The sequence below is a fragment of the Haemorhous mexicanus genome, chromosome 2 (assembly GCF_027477595.1).
Source record: "Haemorhous mexicanus isolate bHaeMex1 chromosome 2, bHaeMex1.pri, whole genome shotgun sequence".
NCBI classification, from domain to species: domain Eukaryota; kingdom Metazoa; phylum Chordata; class Aves; order Passeriformes; family Fringillidae; genus Haemorhous; species Haemorhous mexicanus.
Window position 1 is genome coordinate 54,515,977 of NC_082342.1, and position 27,174 is coordinate 54,543,150.

A 27,174-nucleotide genomic window follows, 5' to 3' on the forward strand; every position below is an offset into this window, starting at 1 on the left:
CCATCTAGTTAATTTGATGCCCTGTATTAAGTGCTTCCATGTGTGATGCCTTGAAATGGGAGCAATGTTTGGAATGTGTTAAAGCACTTTCCTGAACTGGTCCCAGTGCTAGACTTTTTCCTCCCGTAAAAAAATATATGGAGGACATAGTTTATAATGTGGATCAAAATTGCTTTTTAATTTTTCTATCTCTAGTGTAATGATGCAGACAAAACACTGTTTTTTTTTTCATTTGTTAAAAGCAGCAGAAAAAAAAAGAATTACAGAATTGTCATGGAATATTTGTTTCACTTACTTATATAGACAGAACTGCTACAGGTTTTGATTGCAGAGAATTATTACCAGCATAAAACTGCAAGTGCACCAGAGCTAGACCAAAGATGAATTGATCACCATATATTGTTTCTAACAGAGCATCATAGCCAATCTTTAAGAAGTAGTATATTTAATAGAAGCAAGTAGATCTTGAACTTTCCCTGGTATATCATCTAGTTCATGCCAAACAAGCACCTAAGAACTTTGTGAGCCAAGAGCTCTATCCAGGCCACTATATTTAATAAGCACCAATGGGATCATCCTCCAAAAATGTATTAAATTCTCTTTTGAGTCCATTTATACCAGTTCTCTATTCCACCTTCTGGCAAAGGGTTCCGCATGTTAACTTATTGCACAGAAATTCAGGAATTTGCCAAGGTGCTTCAGTAACCAGAGCTCAGGTTTTTCTAGCAGAGTTCTGGAGTGTTAAAATTCTTTAGCCCCTAGCTCCTTTCCCCTGCTATCCCCACCAGCAGGTACTATTGAGGGCAGGGAAGCAGATCCTCGTGTCACTTGCACACCACCACCATCGGATTACTGCCAAAGAGCTGCACCTCTTCTTTTTTATACATCACACTAAAATGGCTCTCTAAAACACATCATGGTGTAACAATTCAAAAAATTAAGTACCTGGGGGTAGCATTAACATTTCAAATATATTTTTCATAAAAAATGGAAGATTAGTGACCATTTCCTTAATTGGTGGAAGCAAGTGACATTTCAGTAATCTCTGCAGCTGTGTGCAGGCTGACACTGCAGGTGACTTGGCCTCTCTGTGGCTTCTGATCAGTCACTTCCATCTCTTCCTCTTCAGAACTCCAGAAATCTCCACACATCCTCCTCCCATGGAGACAGAGAGACCCCTCAATCACCATAAGGCATTATAAACTGTGACAGAACACTATGTCCAAGGATAGTGCCCCTGGCACCAAGGAAAAGAAATATTTCAGCTGCTTGAATGTCATCTTCAAAATGAAAAGATTTTCATCAGACATTGTCCTGGATTCTTGCACTCTTCAAACACCACAGAAGGGCTCTGCATTTCATGTTAATAGCATTTACAATTTAAAAAGTAGTTTGAGTAATAAGGGAGCCCTCCAAGTTTAAAGCATGTACTTGGAAAATACTTAAGTGATCACTACTACTCTATATGGAGGACTCTTTCATAAAAAAAATGAATATCTGAGGTGACTGTATATTTGAATTTTTAGAATAGTTTTTTTAGTCAGAAAGGGATTTTGGACACTGCAGCTCAGGGACTGAAGAGTATTCCAGGGAGGACTGCACACTCAAACTTGCAACAAACAAAATGAAGCATTATTTCCTCTTCCTCAATTTTTTTTTTCCACTGTTCATCCCAATTGTTTTTTTTTTTTTTCTCAGCTGTCCCTTCTGAATTGGAATATAGATTATCCCAATTTTTATTCTTGTCATCCAAATATTTTAAAAGATGTTAAATAGTCTGGAATAATTAACAAATCTTAAATACTGTCAGAAGCTAAATATGATTCTAAATGTTTCCCTGTTCCATTCTGGATTAGGCAGGTTTAAGAGTATGGGCTATATTTCAGTAACTCTTAATCATGACTGTGAGATTTTTGAGTCCTCCTCATCTCAGGAGAATAAAATGTGTCACTGAACCTGCAAGCTAAGAGTTAGAGATATACATTTATCAAACAGGATTGAGATTTGTTGAAAGTCCATTTCAGAGAAAACGTAGCTGAGCACACACAAAATAGCGACAACTCCAAGGTACACAATACACTAAATCAGCCTGTAACCCAGCTGATTTCCAGTTAAATCTGTAGCATCTTTAGAATGTGCTGGCTTCCAAAAGGGCATAGCAAGGGCTTGACAGAAAAGAACTCAAAGGTGCCAAATTGCAAGAAGCTTCTACAAGTCTGAAAATACTTACATTAACCCATGGATGCTCAAGAACTTGCAAGGCTGAGAATCGCAGATCTACATCTACTTGAAGCATCATTGTGATAAGTTCCTGAGAAATTGAAAACAGGCTTGAAATTAAAGAGCACTTTCAAAGAACAGATCAATTGTTCATATACTTAAGAACTCTTTAACTGATTTGGTAAGAGTGCTCAAAGAGAGAGTGAACTACTGACTGAAGAAATATAGAAAAATTATTCAAAAAACAGAAAAACTATGAACTGATGAACTCTCAGCTGAACTTCTAAATCAATATCTGATGGTATCTTGAAAAGCTAGAAGACAGTTCTGAGTTACAGTTCTGAAGCCACTGTTTAAGAGAAAAACACATAATGTGCAAAACAGATGGTCCCATGAAATTAGGTTAGCTTTCCATTAAGAAAAAGCCAATTCCTCTGTAGAAAAAAAAAGCCAGCAAATACAATTTTACTTTAAATTCTTGTTTAGATAACATATAAGATATTAAAAAAAAACCTTGACACCTAAAATCATTATTTTTCATCCTCTGATTTTCCCTGCAATTACCTAGATTATTTTATTCACAGAGTGGAGTGCATGGAAACAGTATGGCAATATGACAGCAAATAAAGGTGCATCACCAAAGACCAAAGCTAGTCATTCTTAATTACAAGAAAAATTTTAATGGATAGGCTAAGACATCAAACCAGAATTTTTAAACAGAGCTATTTGGCAGAAGGAGTTTCACAGGAAAACCTGCTGACAAAGGACTTGAAGGTTCCCATTAATGATGCTATGAAATAATGCCTGCTACAACACAATGATTTGGTTTAGAGGACTTCCAACTCTATGACTGTATCTCATTCTTTAACCTCATTAGTTAGAAGGCTCCACATACCTGTAAAAGCAGGATGTAACTCTCCAAAGAATGGAGATTCAGAGCTACTCTCATTACCTGCGTCCACCTCAAAATTTAACTTTTTTTTTTTCCTTGTGATTAATCAAACCCTGTCACACTGAAGGAAACAGGAAGACAGTTTTTCATAGATTGCCTTACAGACCAGAGAAGTAAACTGACTGAAAGGAAGCACTTATCTATCTACAGAACGACCATGTGATTTTTCTTTTTACATTCACATATGTATTTTGTCTCTGTCCACATATATTTATACATATGACTACAGTGAATGCCAGATCCCTAGAAAATCTTTGAGTTGAACTGTTGCTCTGGTGAATTGGTGAGAGTTAAAAAACCTGATCTGCTTTGCAAGTATAATGAACTCCGTCAAGGTCTATATCTGTAAATAATTATATCTGCCTTAGCACACCAAAGACTGCGGGTCAAGAGCTGTGACCAGAACAAGTCTGCATTTCATACCACTCTGCAACAATAAGGCAATGGGAGGCCTCGTTCTTTGACAGGAAGAAAGAACAGACATAACATCTAATGGGGTCAATAAGGGAAATCAGCCTCTCCATAATTTTATTAGATAACACTCAAAAGCTCCAGGTTGGTACCTGGTGCCCCTCATAAGTACATATAAAGCACAGTCCAAGAGAGCTTTCGAGCTAGGAAGTGAATTACTTTTATTTTTTCTTAATCAATAAGGGCTGCTGGTGTCTGTGTTGTGTGAGAAATCATATAGATATATGATTTACATTTCAGAATGGGGTCCATTTCAAAACCACCTGGAGTCTAAAAGACAGTAACCAAATGAAACATAATTGATAAGCCAGAGGAATTTATAGGTGTAGCAGGAGATGTATGAGACATGTCAAATACAACACTGTGAAAGGACAACATGCACTATGCACTCCCACTGGAAATGATACTGTAGAAGAAACAGCATCAACTGTAAAATTCACCTTTGCAGAGTCAGAAACATTGTCCCAATATGGAGATGGAAAATCCATCTGTCCCATCAAAATCTGATCAAAAAGCACTTCTTGGTCATCTCCACTTCTGTAAAGTAAAAACCAAAGAAAACCAACAAAAAAACCCAAAAATAAATTATCTTCAGATGCGGTTTCAGTAGACTTCTTAAAATTGCTTTTAATTGCTAATACCTTAGTATGCTTTTAGAAGTTGTTGATTGCCCCAAACATGCAGCCATGGGTGTTAGTGGTGAGATCATAAAACACAGTGCATCTGGTACACTCTTTCTTTCTGCTTGTCTTTAGGATTGTCCACAACTTTGCAGTTGCTTTGAGGGGATAAAATATCTGACATGTCCTTATTAACTGGCTTACATTTTAATTACCTTTTACCAACCACAAAATATGCTGCATTTTGTCCATGAAAGAAGATGGTTACTTCACAGTGTATTTAAAACTTCAGGCAAAGGCACACAGAACCTATAATTAAGGCTCTTATTTTGCAATGCAATGAAGTTTAAACTACAATAAACAAACATGAGGCAGAGATTTTACCATAAAATCACAGACATTTATGGGGCTTGTGTAGAACACTATGCAGAGCACAGAAAAAAACCATCAAACCCTATGAGCAGAGAACTTCTACCAGTGGGAATCTCTGTGCTTAATGTGAAAGGAGCACAGGGAGCAATTCACATAACAAGGATGGTTGAATAGGTCAGTCCATACCCACGGAATGGAGGAAAACCACAGAGCAGGATGTAAGTAATCACACCCGCTGCCCAGATGTCCACCTTCAAGCCATATCTAGAAGTGTGAGAGACATGGTTAGAGACATCAGATTCTTATAGACTACAGAGGAAATATGTTCAGAATCATTAATAATTTCTTATGAATTCTCATCTGAACTTTGTTTACCTACCAATCCTCATTCTGCTATCAAATATTTTTTACATTTACATCTTAAAATTAAAATTACATTAGATCAGAATGTGTGAGTGCACAGAAATAATTTGGCTGTATTCTTCAGTTAGTTAACTAACTCCAGTGGAGTTTATTTGAGTTAGTGATGCCTGTCGACATGACATCTGCAAAGGTGACACAGGCTGCTCAAGCCAGCAGGCATTTACTCTGTGGAACAAATAGAGGAGGACAGTGTGTAATAATGAAATAGAATTAAGTGTATGGTAGTTAGCAGTCTCTAGAGAATAGAATTCCTTCCACTGTATCTGCAAATGGCTAGCTAGTGAGTACACTCAGTGTTAAGCTGAAAAGTTTGAGGCCAACAACTGGCAGAGGTTGAATATAACTCAAAAGCCAGCCTGCTCTGAACTGGTTTGGGTAAGATAGCCTCCAGAGGTCCCTTCCACATGAATTGTTCTAGGAGCCATGATTCTGCATCATAGCCAACCAAAGGCAGGATAAAAATCTTAATTGCGAGAACTCCAGTCTGGCACAATGGCAAGAATGTGCTTCGCTGAGTACACATCAGTGGATCACCACTACAAGTGATTTACCCAGTTTCAGCGATGATTTCTGGAGCTACATATGTTGGGGTCCCACAGACAGTATATAGAGGTCCATCCACAATTGTTGCTAGGCCAAAGTCTCCCAACTTCAGGGACTTGCTTCCATCTTGGTGTTCATAAACCTAAATCAGGAGGAAAATTGAAAGCTTTACCACAAAACCATCAAGGCGACTACTATAATCACTTGCTAACTGCCTGAAATGCTCCTTCTTATTTACAAATTTTTTCTTCCTCCTTACCTTTAACATGCTTTGAAAATTCACAGAAAATTTGGACAACTTCCCTTGAATACAGTCAGGATGTTTGGGAAAGAGTTATCTCGCTATCTGTCCAACAAAAGACGTGTGTAGCACTTGCTAGATGCTAAAGCCCAGAAGCAAATGCTTGACCTTCCAGCAGTGGCTTTCCTACATCAGCTCCCTCCTGAATTCATAGTGTAGGTGGGTTGAATTTATTCATTTTACTTGCAGAGAGCTTAAAGGTTTGCATGGGAACTTCAGCTACTTAGGTAGTAGACTGTACTGATAGCTGTTCCAGGCTCTTCTCTGTGTGCTGAAGCCACAAGACACAAATCTGGCTGCAGTATTTCACCTAGAAATACTCTCCTCTCCTTGGCTGACTCTTACACACCAATGAGTTTCTTACTGGCACGATAGCGTCAGGATCAACGGGACACAAGCAGTTAGGGCTGCTAACGGGGATACATGAAAATCCTGTTCTTAAAACCTGGTCTTCACAGTGACATCGTGATCTTTCATGGGGTTTTATGGGTGCAAAGAGAAATTAAGATGCAGTCACATGAAAAAAAATAAAAAAGCTAGAACCATCAGTAAAACAACCATAATTTTAAAAGCTGTCTCAGAGCAAACGAAGAGCCCCAAACCTGTAAACACTGAAAGCTAATGTCCTAAGGTGACTTTATGATGCTGTATTGTATCCCCCACCATCTGCTTGTGCCAGATAATAAGTTCTGTGCTTTTAAAATTAGATCCAGTAAAAAAATGTTTAAAATAAAAAATATAAAAATGTACCTAAATTAAACACTAGACTGTAAACCTATGTTTCATCAATGTGCTGGTTTGAGTCCTTGCTTGCCATTTTGGAATATTTCTATGACAGCACCTTAAAAAATGGAAACAGTCTACAGGAGACCTTCTTATAATATCACTTTATTATTTTGCAAGCCAAACCAAAGCTCTATGCAGTCTGGATCACCACTAGTGATATGTAAACAATTTGCACCAAAACTGTGTAGGTATCATACTTCCTAATCAAAATAATCCTTTTTATACGTATCTTGATCAGCTACTCCTACATCCAAAATCACTTTTATCTACAACTGTTTTAAGAAGAAAATCCTAGCTATTTTTCTTATAAAAATACAATAAACTCTACATGGGACCATTGAATAGTTTACTTGGAGCAAAAGTAAATTCTTGAAGTCTCTCACCACTGTTTCCTACAGATCTGTTATAGCTCATACTAATTAGTTATATTATACAGCCCCCATCCCCCAGTTTCTTATTTGTTAATCTTAGTCATGTCTAGAGAGAAAACCCCTCTCTGTCCTGAATCCCTGCTTACCAGGTGATACAGCCACAAGCAGACATTCAGAATACACAAAATTCTTCTCCTCTCCTTATGTTATTTTTAAGAATTCAACTGGATCTTTAAGAGGACCAGCAATTTATAATGGATTCACATTTCTCTTCTACTAAGCCAGAAAAAAGCTATGTTTATAGAAAAGCACTGGGAAAAAAAAAAAGCAATTATGGTTTTATTCAAAACACAGATTGTTAAATACATCTGGTTCCTGAAACTAAAGAAAGTGCTCTCTGAAATGGCAGTAATAAATCTAATTTCAACAACAGTTTTAATTAAAGTCTAGAGACTAGGGCTTTAAATATTCACTTGCTGAAATATGTAATGTGCACACTTAGACATGAAGAGCTGAATCTGGCCTAATTAGTATTTCATATTCTGTTTCACGCAGTTATCTTTCTACACAGCCCTCTCTGAGCTGTGCTAACCTAGCAAAAATTTATAAATTCCTTCCTTCAATACACACAATTCCCACACCTTGTGGGACTCATCCATACTAGAAATTAATTACAGAAGAGGTTTGTTTGGCAATATTTACCAATGCAGGAGGTTTGGTACAGTGCATTTTCTATTATTCTGCTTCATCTGTCTCAAGGAATTACTTTTCTTGGAAAACTACTTCAGCTGACTTGTAAAAATGAAGAAAGTAACTTTTCCTCACCCTGTTATAACTCCATATAAAAAAGAGCCCAATGTGAAGCTGTGGTATGTTACTTGCCAGTCAAGGAATGGGAAAGATAATTTAATGCTCATGTTATTCAGAATAAATGCTATATATGTTCCTGCCTTTAAATACTGAAGGGCAATTAAAGAAATGGGGATTAGTGCAAATTGCCCGCTACGTAGTGCTTTCACTGTTTTAACTAAGCTATAAAACTGTGTAATTGTACTACACTAATTGAATGCAGCCACACATAATTGTATGCCACCATATGTATCCTATTAGTATAAAGACTGTCAGTATTTTCTAAGCTGCTCTTGTGATCAGTGCAGATGGCAACAGTCAGAGAAGTTGTTCTCTAGGGTTTATTATATGGCTATAAAGACATCCCATGACTTGACAAAATAAACGTTCTAAATAGCAACAATTATGAAAAATGTTCCAATTAAAACATGGAAGACTCCCTAGAGAATAAAAAAACAAACAAAAATGCTAAAACATCACAGGTATTCAGCACACCCTAAACACTTGGACAGTTGACCGTTAGATGGACTTTACATGCCTTGAGGATAATATGGACTATTTAAGCAGTTAAAAAATAATGGGTGCTGCACACAGGACAGGTTCACACACACAAAGATTTATTAGGACCTAGAGCTGCTCTCACACATCAGCTCTAAGCCTGCAAGTTACTTTTGGGAAGAAGGAAAAATTAAAAGAAACAACAGAGGTGAAAGTAAAGGTTCTACTAGGGGCCAGGAAGAGATGAAATAAAGCAGCTCCAGGTGAACATCCTCTTCTGGTCTCCTTCTCTAGAGCAGCATGTTTCCCTTCACTCCCCATGTTCTCCTCTAGCAACTCTACCACCTTGCTCATCCTCCCTGTTGTCTTTTTCCTGCTAATGAGGTTGTTTAGCCTCAGGACATGCTCCTCTAAAACTAAAGTTACAATCCATGAGTAGGAAAAGGGTGGGGAGAAAGGGTTGATTCTCCAACTAGTTGCCAGGAGAACCAGCAATAAAACAACCAGGGTTTGCACGTGCAGCACTGTGACAGTAGCAGAGGGAAAGCCACAGCACAAGAACAACAAGGGAAAAATACCTCCAAGACCAGTTAGGTGAAGGGTTAAAGAGCTACAAGCAAAAGGGCAGGCTACAAAAGGCAAGTAGAAGGTATTTAAATGCTGAGACCCGTGTGGCATTTTTCAAGTGCTTTGTAAATGCCATGAAAATAACGTTAGTTGCAATTTTGTGACATAAGGGACCACACATCCCATTTGACAGCTAAGATAAAAACAGAATGGTTCAGACACACTGAAGCCACAGCCAGCCAATGTCAGAACCAGGGTCAGAGCTCAGGTAAGGCTGGTTACAAAGCACTCTTCTAAAGCAGTGCTTGTTTCTTTCAAGGACCTCATAAAACTTCGAGAATCAATGCAATTTGTGAATCAAATGCTGGCTTTTGAGGATTAGGATGAGGATGATGCAAGAGGTTAAAGGCTGCATCCTTACAGCTCAGTCTCAAAATCAATGCACAGTTCTGGAAAAGTCACTCGGAAATAATGCAGCTACAATGTGAGCAATGTGATCATCAGTGGGTAATTGCCACAAAAGCTGAGCAGGTAAATCTAATCCCTGCCCTGCTGCCCTCACCTCCTACGCATACCTCCTGACCACCTCTTTTCCCCCAGAATTTTAACTCTAACAACAAGAGAATTTAGGCATTTGCAGACAAGTCAAGACAGCAGCAGAGCAAGGCTTGTCCCAGACCAAGACCCTCCTGCACACTCCAGGAACAGCATTAATGAATCCTGGCATGGGATTGCTACACCATCTGCATGCAGCCACCTATCAACACCAGCACCAGAAAATAAAGTGGAGCAAAAGGGCCAAGAAAGGTGTATCAGTCATAAATGTCTAGTGAAACTTCCACCCAGTGTGTTTTCAGCAGTTTCTGGAAAATGAGGGCAGGTCACTTCCTCACCCAGAACCTGCCACTAGAGGAACTTCAGCTGTACAAATCCCACTGCCTGGAAGTTTAGCAGTATCTGCTGGAGTCAGCTTTCCCATAAAAACTCTTCATTATCAAGCAGGACTAAATGCATTAAGTCATGGCTGAGAGCACACAGCTGAGAGAACTGATACTCTATGATTCTATGAGCACTTTGTTTTACAGTTGCAGAATATATGGAGAATTGGGACATCCTGATATTGGAACATGTCAGCAAATTTGTGAAAACTCAGAACAGTGAAATAATCAGGAGAAGCTAATTTCTCAGGAGAAATAAAACCATGGGGGGGATGCAACTGTTGCATTCAAGTGTGCAAAATTCTCAGAAGACTAATTGCCAGAGTATGTTTTTCACTGTCTTCAGTGGATAAGGCTCACATAGATTTGGTCAGAAAAACGAAGATTTAGATTGTCTGTTTGTGAAAGTGGCTTAATAAAAAGTGCTATAGGATTATTTGGAGATGCAGTAGGGGAAGGACAATGAAGTCTCTTCCTGGCTCTGCTCTGATGTGTGACATGATCAGGACACAGCATTTACATGCACCATACTTGTAAAACTGAAGGGTTGCTAATTATTTAGGCAGTGACAGAACTACAGAATAGTCTTCTAAGGACAGAGCACATATTTATAAGAAGCTTGAAATTTTCCGGCAGTTTACTACTAGTTTACTTCTAGTGATCCCAGGAATTGCTCAGCTGTTGTGTCCCATGGAACAATCTAGACATACCACCTAATGATACTGTACTGCCGGGGACAGCTGTTATTCTTAGGAGAGCTTTACAATTCAAAGGTTAAAATTAAAAGATCAGTGACTTAAAAGACTGAAATAAACTTGGCAGGCATGTGGAAGGAGGAAGTGCAGACCTTTTCTCACACACTCTGAAGTTATCAGCAATACTGAAAGATGAATCTTCACTTACCAGTAGATTCTCTGGCTTGATATCCCTGTGGACAATGTTCAGGCTGTGAAGATATTTGATGGCACTGGCCAGATTGTAAAGCATCCCACTGGCATCCCGCTCGGTGTATTTGTTGGTGGAAGTAATAGCATCAAAAAGATCTCCTCCCTGGAGGCAAAATGACCATGGGATATGAGCAACATTGCTTGTGAAATGACTGAAAAATTTAGGGAAGATCAAGTAACATTTTTAGAGAAGGAGGAGGAGGAGGGGAAGGGAGCAGCACAGCTTCCTTGCACCTATAAACTACGGGTACTGTGATGACATCTCCCATAATGGCAGGTAAACAGACCAATAACTCAAAACCATTGGTCATGGCTGAGTTGGTCAGCCAAGAGCCTGGAGTTCCTACTGCAAACCATTCCCACCTGCTGCTGCTTTTGTAACACATCCAGCACTTGCCAACCTGAGTGTTCAGAGCCTGCTACAAATGTCTGGCAAGAGTACATACTTGCCGTTTACCAACCCTTGGCACTCTTCATAATAATCACAAACAGATTGACATCAAACTTTTGCCCAATGCCTAAGTGAACCCCAGAAAGATGAAGGAACTCTGAATAAAACTCAGAACTCAAAGTTATCTATTCTCACTGCTATCGTATTTTAGAAGTCTGTTTCCATCTCATAAAGCTTTGCAAACATGGATTTTAGAAATCACTTTCTCTACACAAGATGTGAATTTTTTGGTAGTGTGACGCCTCTTGCAGTCAATACTGAAGAACTTTACAGCATGTATGTCAGGCAATCATACTGGGAGACACAGGTGGCTGCTTGTGCCATTCTCAGCTCATCATGCTAGTTCAGCTAAAAGCTGCTGTCAGTGAAAGAAAAGCAAGAAAACAAGAGAGAATGAAGGAAAGAAAAAAACAAGGAAAAACTACGTGGAAGTCCTCAAAGTTGGAATGATCTTCACCAGTGTCTGAGGCAGCCATGACTGTATTTCCAGAAGTGAGCAGGCATGTGGGGAGAGTGAACATGGAAGTGCTTGGACAAAGATGGAAGAGTAATTTTAAGGATGAGATTAAGAAGGGAGCTTGACAGATTGGAGGAAAAACTGATGATCTTTTGGGAGATTCTATTCAGAGGTATTGAGCCTTTGGCCAAAGTCAAAGCAGCCTCACAAAGAAAACACAATCCAACAAGAACCAAAAAAAGAAAAAATAAATAAAAATAAGGCAAAGGATAACTCTGCAAAAGTAATGCAAAAATTCCCTACTGTAGTCAAAACATCAAGAAAAAAAATCACAGAGGACTGTATTTAAAAGAAAAAGCAGGTATTTTCTGAAGGCAACAGAGAGTCCCAGCTTTGCCAGCTCTCATAGTTTTATCAACAGCTTCAAGATATTTTCTGGTTTTTTTTAAGGCTCAACTCCAGCGTAAACACTTTTTCCATTTTTCAGAGAAAGAAGGAGGGAGGAGAAAGAAAAAAAAAAGAATTTTTCCAGCAATCATGGCTACAGAGAAAAGGGAAGGAAAAGGGAACCACCAAAGACTCAAACCTGGTAAAACAGACTTTACTTGTTATAAAAAAACAAACAAACAATTAAAATTTTTACATTGCTGAGGTGCAGCTGAAGTATGCCAGGGCAGGTTTACTCCCATTGTCGATACAAAATCCCAGCTCTCTGGAAATTGCTTACAGTCAAAAATTGTCAAATCTGGACCACATCAAATTTCTTGCCCTGACTGGTGACTGTTCAAGACACATCAAGATACATAGCGTCAAGGAAAAGGAAGAACAAAAGGCCAATCTAAACCAGATAGAGGATTAGAGAGAAAGAGGCCAAATATTTGGCAAAAGTACAATACCATGTACTTCATGGCATTATCTGATCCCTAAGTATTAGATATCAGCATGTGGCAAAGTATGTGAGATAAATAATCTATCTTCCCTAAGCTCCTTCCTGTGAAACCCCTGTACCAGCTGCTTTTTAACATGAGGCAGTGGATTAGACAGATCTTTGGTCTTATCTAATATGTTCCAGATGCTCAGAAGAAGTGTCAATAACATCGGCAAAGCATCTGCCTCCAAACAAAGAAAATAGTCTGAGCTATGAGGAGCAAGAATGAAAGAAGCTGAGCCTCAAAAACAGAAGGAAAAATTTTGGCTTGAAGTCAGAAGAAAAGGAACAAATGTTCATGCACAAGAGAAACTTAAACTCAGAAAAAGATAGAGGCTGCAGAGAAATTTAACAGTCAAGACAATCTGAAGCAGAATACTTTTCTCCATTTAAGCATCTACTGGAGTCAGCAAAGTTTCTTACCAGGTATCCTGCTAAGAAAAGGGAGCATATATTTAGTCTGTGGGATTCTCTGCGTTTAAAGGAGAGGTGATATCCTGGAAAGAGTTAACAGAGCTGACAGCTATATCAGGCAGAATTGCTTTCAGACTTTCCTCTCCCCAAAGAGTACTTTAACCTGCAAGGTTCTGCTAAGCCGATTCACACAGCAGGTCACTATCATTTATTCAGGCACCAGGGGTGAGTTCAGGATGACATTTCAGTCTTAAATCCCCTGCTCTGGAGTGAAACAGGACAAGCAACATCTGAATGCAGTTTTTATCATCTGTGCACATGAGGAAGTGTACTTGGAACTACAGTAACCAATTATTTATTTATTACCTTGTTATGTAAATGATATGATCTCTCTTTTTCTTCTGCAAAAGTGAAATCATATCCTGGAGCAGTAAAGGAAACTCAGCAATAAATCTTGCTTCTTAAATTGGCCAAACCCCTGTTAGGTTTGAATAACAATTTTGTTTCGCTGTGTAAAAAGGCAATGTGCCAGAAACCAGGTCTTTGCTTCCTTTTACAAGCACCACTTGCAATGTGTTTATATTTGTATTTATGAAGTGCTTTTTCTTACACTTTACAAAGCAATGAATGGCCTATCTGCCATGAGGTGAGGGTGGGATTTGCAGCAGTCACTTATGTCAAACATGTTACTGCCAATTAATGCAGGGTGGTATTAACTGAAACCGGGCTCTGCACTATCAAGCCTTTCCTCCTTGCCTCTCTTTCCTGTCTGTGAGTTTGATTTAACGTCAGGTCTTCAAAAGTCAGTCAATAACAGATGGTTAATCAATTCTAACAGTGCACACTATGAAATGGTAACAGTCAGCAATTGCTGAATTAACAATTAATGTCTCTCCAGAAATGCCTTCCCTAGTACCCAGAGAGTGCAACAAAGCTTTTCTTCCAACTATATATTAAGGAATAGATGTTTGTATCAGAGAAACAAAGTTGACTTCCCTGAATAGGGTTATTTCTTCTACATTTCTTCTATTATTATACATAAAAGTAAAGACTATTAGAACAGTGCTCTCTAGGATATGAGAAGTACAGAGATTCCTGTAGTGCCCTTCCATAATACAGCTAAAAGAATATGTGCAGCAATCTTTAAGAGTAAAGAAGAAAGAGCGCAAAAAACCAGATTTCTCCAGAAAGTGAACAAAATGCATGTTTTTTTATATACATCTTTAAGGCTTATTTTCTAAATTATTTTCTAGGAGTTTTCGGCCCCCTCATCTCTCATTTAGCTGAGTAGGACTTCAATTAAAAATCCATTGGACACTACAGTTTACACATTTTTCAGTCATGAATAGCACAGCAGGTTTCACCCATAAAACCAGCTCTGTGCTTACATCTTGGCAGGTTAGACAAGGCACAGCTTTTAGTTCTTAGCACACCTCATGGGGCCAAGATGAAGGATTTCTCAATGCAGGCTAAAAGCTGTGGCTATATGTGATTACAGTGCTGTGCAAGGGGATTGAGGTACCTTTGAACAAGCTCTCGCAGACACTGAGGAAAACCGACAGTAGCATGGATCTCATAGTGAGCTCACTTAGATTAGAATAGAATAAAATAGAGCAGTAATTATGATTGAAATAGTGCTAGATGGCTAATGGTATCTGATCTCAAGCTGTGCTATTTCACATTGCATGCCTAAGAGTGAGAGAGGGCTGAGATTGTCAAGGCAGTAGGGAATTATTCTGGGACTGCTTATACAAAGAGATTCATGGCATGGAAGATTGCCAGTATTTTTCTTTTGTCTTGGGATTTAACTTTTTCATCAGAGAAAATATGTCAGCTCCTTAGTACCAGCATCCCCAAGTGTGCTTCCTCAGATCTTGGAGCTGGTGGACAGTGGGGTTAGGGGGACCATAAACTCTACAGCATTACTCAAGTCAAATAGGGCATCTGTCCAGCGCAGACCTATGAGGACAAGACTTTCTTTCCCAGACTACCACAAGGACAGGGAAAATCTGTGTGCATCCACCCATGAGGCACACAGAGCCTTCCAGCTTTGGACTGGGAACAAAGCTTGTGTCACTGGCGCTGCCACAGAGTGTGACGGTGTTCACAGGGGTCCAGGATGAGGGAAGAGACGAGAAAGTTGACTCCATGTTTCAAAAAGCTTGATTTATTATTTTATGATATATATTATATTAGAACTATACTAAAAGAATAGACGAAAGAATTTCACCAGAAGGCTAGCTAAGAATAGAAAAAGAATGATAACAAAGGTTTGTGTCTGACCGAGACAGTCCGGACAGCTGGACTGCGATTGGGCCATTAATTAGAAACAACCACATGAGATCAATCACAGATCCACCTGTTCCATTCCACAGCAGCAGATAATCATTGTTTACATTTTGTTCCTGAGGCCTCTTAGCTTCTCAGGAGAAAAAATCCTAAGGAAAGGATTTTTCATAAAACATGCCTGTGACAACAGAGCATGGAGGATAATGGAAAAAACCAAAAACCTTATCATTCTACTTACTCTTGTACTGCAGACCAGAGACTGAAAGGGTATTTAATAAACACCTGGACCTGGGATTGCCCTATTTAACATCTCAATGAGGTGCCTAGATTAAGAGCACCTTCTAACCTCCACTTACAACCAGAGATCAACAATCCTGTATGCCAAAATGTGCTTTCTCTAAGTCACTGTGAAGAAATAGAGTCCAAATTATAAATTACTGCATTCACAAATTTACTTTTTAGATTAGAACCACCCTTTTAACAGCAGGCTTTTCTTTTTCACTTTCCCCTTCCTTCAGCTTAAATTCAGATTGCTATTGAGGAGGAAAGTTTGACGCTCTGTTAATATAAATCAACAGAGAAAAAACACATTTAATATTGTTTAGATTTGATGTAAATTAATAAAAACTAATGAAACCCTTTCACCTTTTTGTATTTTGAAGGCTGGTATTTATGGCTATTTGGACTGGGTATATTTTCAATTCACCTCAAGGCAGATTATAAATTTTTAATGAGTTTTCTTCTGAGGAAGCAAACAAAACCGGTGGTATACAAAGTGCCATCAACAGAACATTTCCAAGTGTGGCTTACAGGAAGTTAGACAAATATTTGAAAGCTAATAAAAAAAAATCTGACAGTGGGTTACACATCTTTCAGTAGGATGCTAGACCACTTTCAAAGATCTCTTCCACTCTACATTATTCAGTGATTCCATGTTTTTTAGTAAGCCTGAGTAGGAATGGAATTTTTCAATATGGTTGATTCAATAGGCAGCTTGACTCCAAAACACTCACCTTTACAAGTTCCATCACAAGGTACAACTCAGTTGGCATGTCCATCTCCTCAATCAGAAGTACAATATTGGGATGCTTGACTCGTCTTAAAATAGATACCTCATTCTGGATCATGTGTTCCTGACACACAAAAAATCTTCAATGAATATGGGTTAGTGGGAAAAAAATTCACAGCGGAAAAAGCAGAGAGAATTGGGAGCTGCACGGATTCTCTGGGGTTTTTGAAAAAACTAACAGATATTGCCTCCAGCAACAGAGAAGGAACACGTTTAGAAACATCAATGTGATAACTGAAAGAAGAGAGAGCGGAACACAGAAAAAGAAATGGAAGAAAAGACGTGTTTCTGGTGCAGAGAAAAATGAAAGCTTTTAAAATTTTCTCTGATGCAGAATCTTTAGATTTAGCAACATGATGGCTTCTTCTCACAGAACCTTTTGTTACAGATTTTAAAAGCTAACAGTCACTTGGTGCAAAATTGACATCAATTTAATTAACCTATGCCTTACACCCAGTGACCAGTGTTGTTATAAATATTTTTATTATTTTCTGCTTTCTATAACACCTGGAATTATGAAAATTAGAGGACAAAATTACAAAGATAAAGGGAAAGCACTGGGGATTCATCACATAGGTCTAGAACAGCACATGACTGCCTTTTCTCCTGAAACTCCAAGAGTCTCCAGAGGATAGGCAAAGACTTTAACCAAAGAGATTCTAACACTTGTCAGGAAGGACACAAATACCAACAGCTTCTCAAAATGATCTCTCACAAACAATTTCCTGGAAAAAAAATCTTTTGGTCTCATATTTTTTTCTACTTACTTTTCCTCTACATTTACTTTTCTTGATTATTTTCAGAGCATATTCTCTACCAGTTGATCTGAGGAAAGAGAAAAAAAAATAGTATGTTCAATCACATTGAATATTTTTCTCAGTTGAGTTTATATTTGTTATGTGAGTATAATAAGTGTAATGAAGAGTTCTAGTAGAATTTTTTTTAAGAAACAAAGTTTAGATTTGACTAGTGTTGTGAAACTGAGCCAAAGTTATTAAATATGTGTGCCTGAGAAAGACATATAACTTTTTTGTTTTAAAATGAAAGCATTTCAGTGCTTTCAAAATACAAAAAAAAAAATTTCTTGACATTTTTTTCCATTTTGTAATAAAAATTGTTATTACTTTGCCATTTTTATGTAAAAATTCCATACAGTGTTCACAGGTACAAATATTTTCAAAACAAAGTTTTGTTTTCTATCCTACAAAAAAAACAGCCCATGGAAAATACTTACCTACTTTTTACTTAAAATGAAAAGTCATTTCTTTGCATATCTGCAGTCACAACTGCTATGATAAAAAGGTCAGTCCTTGGAATAATTTTTTATGTATTCAGTAATTATAGAATATTTAGCAGAGTTAAATATGTTGGCTTTTACACAGAATGTGGAAGGTTCTGGAGACAGTAAAAGAAATTAGTTCAGGATGAGAACACATTTCTTTTTAACTACTGTGTTGTTTCGAATCCTTATAGTATTTATTACTACTATATGTATGTAGTTATCTATTATCTAGAATACTAACATAGACAAATTAGCTTGTAGACAAATTAACAGTATCAACTTCCACTTTTAATTAAGCTACAAAACCAAAAGATGGCTGTAAGAATGAAAACAAGAAGCTCTGCCTACAAGCCCCAGTTTACCTACAAGATAAAATGGAAAAGGGATAATTTAAGAAAAAGATCTTACTGAAATATTTTCATTTTGTAATACGAACCTGAACAGGTTACAAATGTCTATTATATTGCCTTTAGGGATGTTTGATTAAAAATTAAGAAAAAAAAAAATCTTTCAAGAATATAGGGTCATTTTTTCATTCCTCATTTCACAAAAGACGGTAGTTAAATTGATACATTAAACTGATACAGAGTATGTTCAACAGAGATATTAATGTGTCTAAAAGTGTGCTCAGGTCTGTCAAATGGGACGTGCAAAGTGAGTAATACACTGAAAGCACTGTATCTGGAAAACAACTGGGCATCTTCATTTCCATATTAAAACATGGAGAACTCCTCTGGCAATGATGTACCACTAGTTTTTAATTTAAGGAAAAATGGGTAATTCAGTAAAAAGCAAAAATACCACCAAAATATTCACTCTGGCAGAGCTAAAACACCAATTAAAAGAAATCACAAGATAAGAAAGTTTATGAATTGGGGGAAAATTACAACATATCTGTTCAAGATTTACACAAATAAAAATTAAAAACTTCTCCTATCTGTATTCCCCTACACAGGGGTTTTAGTGCTACAGCCCCCCAAAATGGGCTGCACTCCATGTGGGGTACCCCTTTCCAGGGCTTCTCTTCAGTGGCTACAGTCCAAGCTTAGTGAGGGGACAGGAAGAGATTTGGACACTATTTTTGGGGACTAGAAGGAGGAGGTTGAACAAGAAATATTAGAAATTAAGTTATCTGGGGTTCAAACTCAGACAAAATATAGCTTCTTTCAATAGCAGTCTCTTTCAAGCTGCTTGGTTGCCCTAGGAATGCTTCCTTTCTGTCATGAGAAAGGAAATTGATGGTTTTTGTTGGCCATGTACTCCAAGACACTGAGAAATCTGAGCTAGTGAGGAAATGTCAGCATTTGAAAGTATCTTGAAAGTTAAAAATGAACATATATAAAAACACCACAGGACAAATTGTGCATATGATGGAGCAGATATGTAACAAGCAGATGACAACTCTGACTGCTCTTTGTTTTAGTAAAAAGAAAATTAAAGCTAAGATAATGCAAATCCTTTCCCCTGAAAAGCTGCAGAACCGCGGCCTGTCAGCAGCACTGCAACTTACACACCACCAAAAAATATGCATGGCCATGTCAGAAAGTCACCATGAAACAAGCACCTCACCTCTCATCTAAACAATAAAAAGGGACCACAAAAAGAAGGCAACATGTTATGGCTGGACAGGAGTCTGGACCCACTGCACTACCACAGAGTTAGATCTCTAGCTCATAACAGGGCTTGGTGCCATGTTCCCTGGCTCTTTAAACTTTTGCAAACTTCACAGAGATTTAGACTGCACTGGAGACAAAAATCTATCTTTGTTGTATTTTTGCATGCATTAAATGTATTTAAGAGTGTGTGCCTGCACATTCACAGATGCTCAAAACAGGATTTAGAAGTTCACATGTGAAAATTTTGGAGATGGTTTTTGATTTCTATTTGGACTGTTCATTGTCAGAGGAGAACTCCTGTGAATGTACTGAAGTGCTCACAGACCTGTATCAACCAGTGCTCACAGACTGATCTCACAGCTGTGGAGAAGGAGTATTCATGTGACCAGTGAATTTGTGTAGCAAGACCCATTCCTATTCATTTAACACCTTATGGTGCTATTCCTTTGAAGTGTAACGCATACAGGAATTGTACTTCACAAGGAAATGGAAAAGTTATCTGTCCCAAGTATCACCCCATCAATTCTGGCTCTGCAAATGATGGACATATTAGACTTTGAAGTGAGGTGGTTAAAGATGCTTGAAAAAAGATTGGAAAGAATATTTTTGAAGGTGTTTCACAGGTACTGGTATAATTTACCCTCCGAGTCTTTAATTTCTCCTTCCACACCTGTGATGCAAGGATATACTGCTTTAGAAGTATAAACTAACAGAAACAATTCCACTTCAATTTTCAAAATCTCCCAAGTAGTATCTCTCTGATAGAAATGGGATCTATGGAATGGTATAGCTCAGAGACCACAAGACTATGTATCTGGGAGCACCTAGGTAAAAATGCTATTTGAGTACATTAGACACACCGTGTTACTGGATACTGCTGGGACCAGTGGGATAGACAAGAGGACAAGAAACAGTTTTCATTCAAGCTCTACAGGATATTGTAATCAGCATTATTTTTAGGTGTGGTGGGACCTACATTTAATTTTGTTCATGTACTTTCTCTCCGTTTGGGAAATAATTGTGAATAATCGTGACATGCACAACAGCACATTTGTACTGTCTCAGCATAAATTGCATTTTTAGCTGAATGAGTTTATTAAAACCACAACTTCTCTTTATTTTAGCTTCTAATCTGCTTTTCCCAGTCACTACTCACTTTACCTTAAGCTGCCTTTTTCTCTTTTCTTAGAAAGAGATTTTGAGTGAAAATGCATGTTTTCACCCATTTCTTTAATTAGTCATGTCCCTCCATAGGATTTTACAGTGCTTCCTTTCTTTCATACTGTTTTGCTTTGCTTCCTTTAGGTTTCCTTACAGTTTAGTGCTGAGGTTTGATCTGAACAGCTACTGCCCTCTGGATGACCAGCTCCACCAAGAACTCACTCTGGCAGAACACTAAAAGCCTCACCAGAACTTTGGCCAAGTCCCACAAGCACACTGTCAGCTGATACAAAATCCACTCACCCTTTTCCCCAACAGCTGTCTTCATGATCTCTGCATCCAAAAGTTGCACTTTTGGATGCAGAGGTGGACCTGTATTTTTCCAAGGAGACTAGCTTAAAACCAGCCAAGCTAATTTATCACTGTCTGTCAAGAGATTTAATCTCACTCTCCAGGGTTTATATCATATTCTTCAGGCTAAATAGCAGTTTTTTCTTTGAGCCCAAAGGTGAAGTTCTAGTCCTCTGTAAGAGTCTCCTCTCCAGGATATGGTAATAGGGGATAGAAAACTTAACTGATGAAATTTCATTCTCAAACCTTGACATCTCTATTGTTCCCTCTTTTGGACACCTCCAGCTCTGGCAGTTTTTTGTTTGTCTGCACAGCTACTAACATGAGCAATCCTACAGTTGTTTCACATATAGGTGAAATACCTTCTGTCTTTTATATCCCATAGGCTCCTATTTTTAACAATTCCACTAAAAGGCAACCACAGTTCTGCTTAGAGCATTCCTGCTTGGTTCCATATTTTTACACTCTTAAGGTTGGGTAGAGCAGGTTCAAGCCTGAACAGATTTAGAAACAGACACATGAACATGTCAACCTGGAAATTTTCAGCAACACTGACACTTGAGGTGACTTGTGACTTCTCTAATCTGGAGTAGACGTCTAAAATCAAAGACTGTTTTTACCTCTGAACAGTAAAGGTCACTGAAGAAGTTAGGTTTTGGTGTCTGCAGTGAGGCTCATAAAGTTGGAAAGAGCAAATATAATGGCACAAAGCAGGCAAGCAGGAGTTAGACGTCCATTAAATTAAAAATAAATAAGCAAGAGACTACACCTAAGTGTCAGATGGCAGAATAGATTGATCCAAAATTACCTCTTTGTGCTGACCATTGCCACTACACCCCAAACAGAGAACTTCCTGACATCTTTACAGAGTGCTGCTGTATGTGAAATGTTCAACTGGTCTAATGTAAAAGGAGCATTGCAAGACCATACTGCAAGAAAAGATGTTATTTCAGTGCAACAAGAGAGATTTAACACAAGGAACTGGTAAAATCACGTGGAGTGTAGCAGAAAAAACCCATATAAACCCCAGAAATAATTAAATTCATAGACTGCCCCTTGAACTCACTCTTTTTTTCATTTGAGAGCACATTAGTTTTTCCATCTGGCATTGAGACATTACCTTATTACATTTCTGTATTCTACAGATAAAGATACGATCTGGAAAAAGCATGACATTAATAATTATTTTTTACAGTAATAAGCATATTATCCTCCTCACCTTTCTATACACTCCTTCACAATAGCAAAATTTCCGTCTCCTATAGTCCTTCCAACTTTATATCGCTCTGCTATCGACGCTGGAACCTGGAAACCTTCCTCCAACACTTCTGAAAGAATCATTAGTACATTTTTATTGTTAGTGAAGGAAACACAGATGTTGCACATAACATGCATTCTAAGTCCACGGTTTAGGAGCCTGGAAACCATTCAGTCAGTGTCTCACTTACTGTACAGTGAAACCATGCTGCTGACATTGTATATACTCAACAGGTTTCATGCAGATACAATAATGAAAAATAAGACTTCTGGGGGCTCAAACATACCACCACTTGAGTGTTATATAGTTGCCATTGCAATATGCCCTCAAGACAAAACCAAAATTGTATTTTTTTAATTACGAAAAGGCCTCTGTGATCTGCACAAGCGCAGACCAGCCTCCAAAAAGGGCTGGAACTCCTTGACACAGCATGATTAAATATATGTACCAAAGAAGTCCAACACTCAAGCACTTATTTTATTACATCCTGTAAACTGAGACATCCATAAAACTCCTCATGTGCTAAGTGCTAGTTCTCCCCATCCCCCAATATCAAATATTTAGTTTTTAAACAAATGTTCTCAATAATACTACCTCACATGCAACCTGGGTACCAGATGTTTAGGTAAAATTGCATTACACAGTGTCTAAGCATATGAGAAGCATGTAGTTTAATGTGTTTTAGTGCTCATTCCTGTACTATTATTTTTAAATGTATTTGAAATAGTGATACAAATACCTAACATGCCTCTAAAATCTGACTGTAAACTGCAGCTGATACAAACTACTATATAAATATTGTAATGTAAAAAAAATAGCCTCTCAGAAATGTGATTTGTGTTTACACTTTTTAAGACAGTGCATTTAACTGTGTATTACTCTGTCCTGTGTTCCAGTTTAGTATTCAAAGTGAATGCTAGGAATGCTAGGACACAAGGAGGCTGGGGTTTGTCTGAATTCACAGACAGAATGAAGAGTTATTCTCCAACAGGAGCACAGATACACACACACATGTACATAGATGTGTATGTGAGCCAGCAGTGCTGGAGCAGACCTTGTCCCTTAGCCAGCTTGCTCAAAGCCTTAGCGGGGAGTAGGACTATTCATTTCTGAGTAAAGACCCAGGACTGCAGTGTGTTCTTTAGTACCATGGCAGATGAGACAAAAATGCTGAAATAAGCCAGTCAGCACTGTGTTGCTTGCAAAAATTAAACCTCATGTATTCCGCAATAAAAACAGCTCAGAAGAGTGATGTCCAGATCAACTCTGATCCAGAGTGAACCTAACTGGTTTGCTAAGGCTGAGGAGCTCCCTCACAGAAAATTATGCAGCCTGCAATGCTCCCACCTTCTCTGGCAGGAAGAATGACTCATTTCCTACACAGCTGCTGTTATCACTACACTGACTGCTTTGAAATGTCAGCTCCAAATGTTACCTTCTGCAGGGCCATCATTTTCATCCATAGAGCTGCAAACTTTGGTGGATGCTAATGAGGTAGAGGAGCCACTGTGTTGGGAGCTCTGGAAATGGAGACACAAATGAAAACAGATGATTTTTAAGAAGCACGAGTACCCACAGCACGTTCCTGCTGGACACATGTCCTGGAGAGGCTCCAGTGTTCCCTATGTAAGTATCTATTTGCTTTGGTGGATGGATACGTGGATGCTTGGGAAGAGTCCAATTTCTTCCACTGAAATTACACTTTTGGTAACCTCACATTACTGGAGAGATCCTTGATCCACCAAGTGCAGCAATGTGCCTGCAAGAATACTTTGATGTATGCTCCAACAGCTTCTCCCTATTCCATACACATTTTGGCAGGGAAAACTGAGGAGCCGTATGCCCTCTGCAGGCTGGAGACCGTGTTCTTAGAGACCCTATTAACTCAGCAGGCACTAGAGGAACCTAAGTGTTTAGCTGGCTGTATTATGGGCAAAACTCCTCAATTTTACAAACCTCCCTCTGTTGAAATCCTCCCCAGTTTTGTTCCAAAAGGGAGAAATCATTATGGCAATGTATGGACAAAATAAAATGTCAGGGTGAATAATGGTTGCTGTTTCATAGGAGCATTTGATTGGGGGTTGCTCACTTGAGGCAGTGACTCTGTTCTTGTGCTCCATTTCAATACTTGTCCCCTCTGTACAGCTAATGGGGGGGAGGGTGGTGTCCCTGTGGCCTTTCAAAGGAAACTTGCAGCCACCCACCTTGGATGCCAGAAGTGTAGGAGGCAGGATCTCACCAGGGAAGCCTTCCAAAGCACCTATCAACACCTATCAGACTTTAGGAAACCTGCTTCATCCTTCAGCCCACAAACTTTAGGAAAACTGCTTCATCATGCATCTCGATGGATGAAGCTAGACAGACATTTGAGATGGACTGGATTTCACCCAAAACTTATATCCTGTGGTGCATAACAATTATACCTCATCTTCAGGATTTCCTATATTCAGAGGAAGCCAGAAGAAGCTACAAATATAATGGTGGCTCTTCAAACTTAAAGCCAAACTAAGCATTTCCACCAGTCCTCCTATTACAGCTTAAGTGAAAATATTCAGAGGATTTGCAAAACTAAAACTTTCTTGGGTTCACATCATTCACATGCTGAAAGTGCTGCAATATTTCATTATCTTCTTCAGTCTATATATTAAATAGATTGCAGGTTGTACTTCATGTAACTAACACTATCACTTCCTTATCAGTGTTTGCATGGTTTTTAGATGCCCACAATCACAGTGCCAATCCACTTTACAAATTAAATACAACTACTTTGGAATTATTTCTTTTGTCTGACACTGCAAAACACAGTTCATGACTGGAGCAAGAGTAACTAAAGTTGCAGCAGTTTGGATATTTGCTGAGTACCAAGCCAGGGAAAACACAGTCAGCAGACTTAAAATCTGGCCAGTATGCTGAGTTCATTTGAACAGAATAACTTTTAATTTCTCCCACAACAAAGGTCAGATGACTTAGACAAAGTCTGAACTTGGCCTATTCTTCACTAAATAATCCTGAGAGCTTGCACATCCCATCTAAGATGAGATTCTTTGCCCTTGTTTCCTTTAACCAACCCCAGCTCCCTCTTTTCATCCAGGCAAGTATTTCTTCTGAGCTTTGACCAGAATTGAAGAATGCATTAATCAGTTTTTGGAATGTTTTTTTGCCTCTTGACAACAGAAGTCAGCACTGAGTGATTTTATGCAGTTTGCTAAGATACTGCTGCTCTTGTTTCGTTTCCAGGACGTGTTTATATATGTTCTATTCCTGTACTAAACTCTGTGTGACATCCCAATAAAAACTTACCTCTGGTTCATTTTTGAACAAATGAGCAGATGTGGATCAAGGTAACGGGGAAATGCTAGGAGTTCTCAGGCCTGGAAAAGTCAGTCTCAAAGCCTATTTTTATACACATGTAATGAGAGAATTGCTTCCTTTACAGTCCTGCTTGTAAAATAAGCAGAAAAACATGTTCTCTCTACTCATTCTACTGTGTTTGTTTTCCTAGAACAGACATCCAATTTCATACTTATTTTTCCACTCACAGCATTTTCTGAAAGGAATTACAATTTAAAGATGTTTAATATTTATTACTTCTATGATCAGGAATGAATCATTAGAACATTTAAGAAGTACAATCACAAAAAGGTTAGTGCTAGATTTTCAACAGATTATTTAACAGCTACTCTTTTATCATTTTTTGCACTTTAAATAGTGAGATTACACTTTTAAGTAGATGACAGGTCAAGGCTGCTGACTGCACAGCACTGCAGCTTCCTTTAGCATCCTGATGGCTTCTTTACAGTCTTGCAGTCATTGCTCTCATCTGTGAGAATGGCAGATCAAGAAAAAATCAAGACCTAACTCAGCGGCCACATCTCCTCAGAATGGGTGCCTAGAGTCACTCAAATTTCTATTTGTGGACTGAATTTTTCAAGGACCTTAAACCAAGACTAAACTGAGAAATGCAATTGCTCAGTCCTTCCAAAACTAGGTATCTTCAAAGGCCCATTTAAACAAAGCATTTTAGCAAGTGCTTCAATTTAAATACAAATAATCTTAATGGTCTACACATGAGTGAAATTAAATTGACTCCTAAATATGTCTTGAGCAAACTCCTTAAATATGTATTTAACCTAGGTTTAGTCTAATAGACTGAAAAAAAAGTGGCCCACAGAAAATTTAAAGGCAAAAATTTACTTCATACTGATTTTTTAAGTGGCTCTACCTCTTTTCTTATTGGCATTGGTAAAGATGGGAAGGTTAAAATGTTATTCGTTAACAGAAGAAGTGAAATAATGCCTTAGTAGCATATAACATACCACTAGTCTGCAAACAAAGCATACAGCCCCTTTGGTGACATCGGCCTGCAAAGCATTGGCAGGAAGGTAGAGGCAGAACTTGCCAGTGACAAGGAAGCAGTAGCTAGGAAGATGTGCTAAAAATACACACTGAGACTTTTAAAACTTTAAATAATTATTGAAAAATATATCAAAACATACTCTTCATTACCTTTGCTGAACCCCTCGTATTAAAACAACAGATTGAAAATAAATCAGGAACTGGACATTTGCACATATTCACCAAGTCTGCTGGCAGCACACCTTTCACAGTTAAAGAGATGTTACTGGATAAACATGACACAAATATTTTCATCTTTATTCAGTCCTCTCCAACAAGATGCAGGCATTTATTTATTTATCTTTACTTAGGCTAGAAAGAGATTTCATTTATTTAGACTTTAATTAGCTGGCTGTTCTCACAAGCTGAGAGCCCTGCGGGTCCAGCAATCCTTGTGGGTCCCAGCGTTCCTTCCAGTTGGCTTGCCAATCGTGAGGCAGTCTGTCGTGCACGCTGCTGCTCTCACAGATGTGGACCCCATCAGGGATCTTGCAGATGGGGAGGGGGAAAGCAAACCCTAGGCAAGTGTATAATCTCTTCAACACACAGACTTTAATGCAATTAGCTGTTTTAATTTTAAGAGATGCTGAGGTGCTTGGAATGTCATCGCTTTTACATAGATTTAAAGGGGTCCAGTTGCACAGG

General features: G+C 38.4%; 1 protein-coding gene across 3 annotated transcripts in view; it reads right to left on the minus strand.

Annotated features, from left to right (window-relative positions):
• The window catches only part of DCLK1 (doublecortin like kinase 1), a 227,091-nt gene that overhangs the window by 20,061 nt on the left and 179,856 nt on the right, over positions 1-27,174 (minus strand). For all 3 annotated transcript variants that reach the window (XM_059838866.1, XM_059838867.1, XM_059838868.1), the window contains 9 exons: positions 23,570-23,654; positions 22,096-22,204; positions 17,234-17,291; positions 16,411-16,530; positions 10,815-10,961; positions 5,610-5,743; positions 4,822-4,899; positions 4,084-4,180; positions 2,231-2,311 (listed from right to left, as the gene is read on the minus strand). In XM_059838866.1, coding sequence (XP_059694849.1) covers positions 2,231-2,311; positions 4,084-4,180; positions 4,822-4,899; positions 5,610-5,743; positions 10,815-10,961; positions 16,411-16,530; positions 17,234-17,291; positions 22,096-22,204; positions 23,570-23,654 — 909 coding nt within the window. The remainder of the gene's footprint in view (positions 1-2,230; positions 2,312-4,083; positions 4,181-4,821; positions 4,900-5,609; positions 5,744-10,814; positions 10,962-16,410; positions 16,531-17,233; positions 17,292-22,095; positions 22,205-23,569; positions 23,655-27,174) is intronic.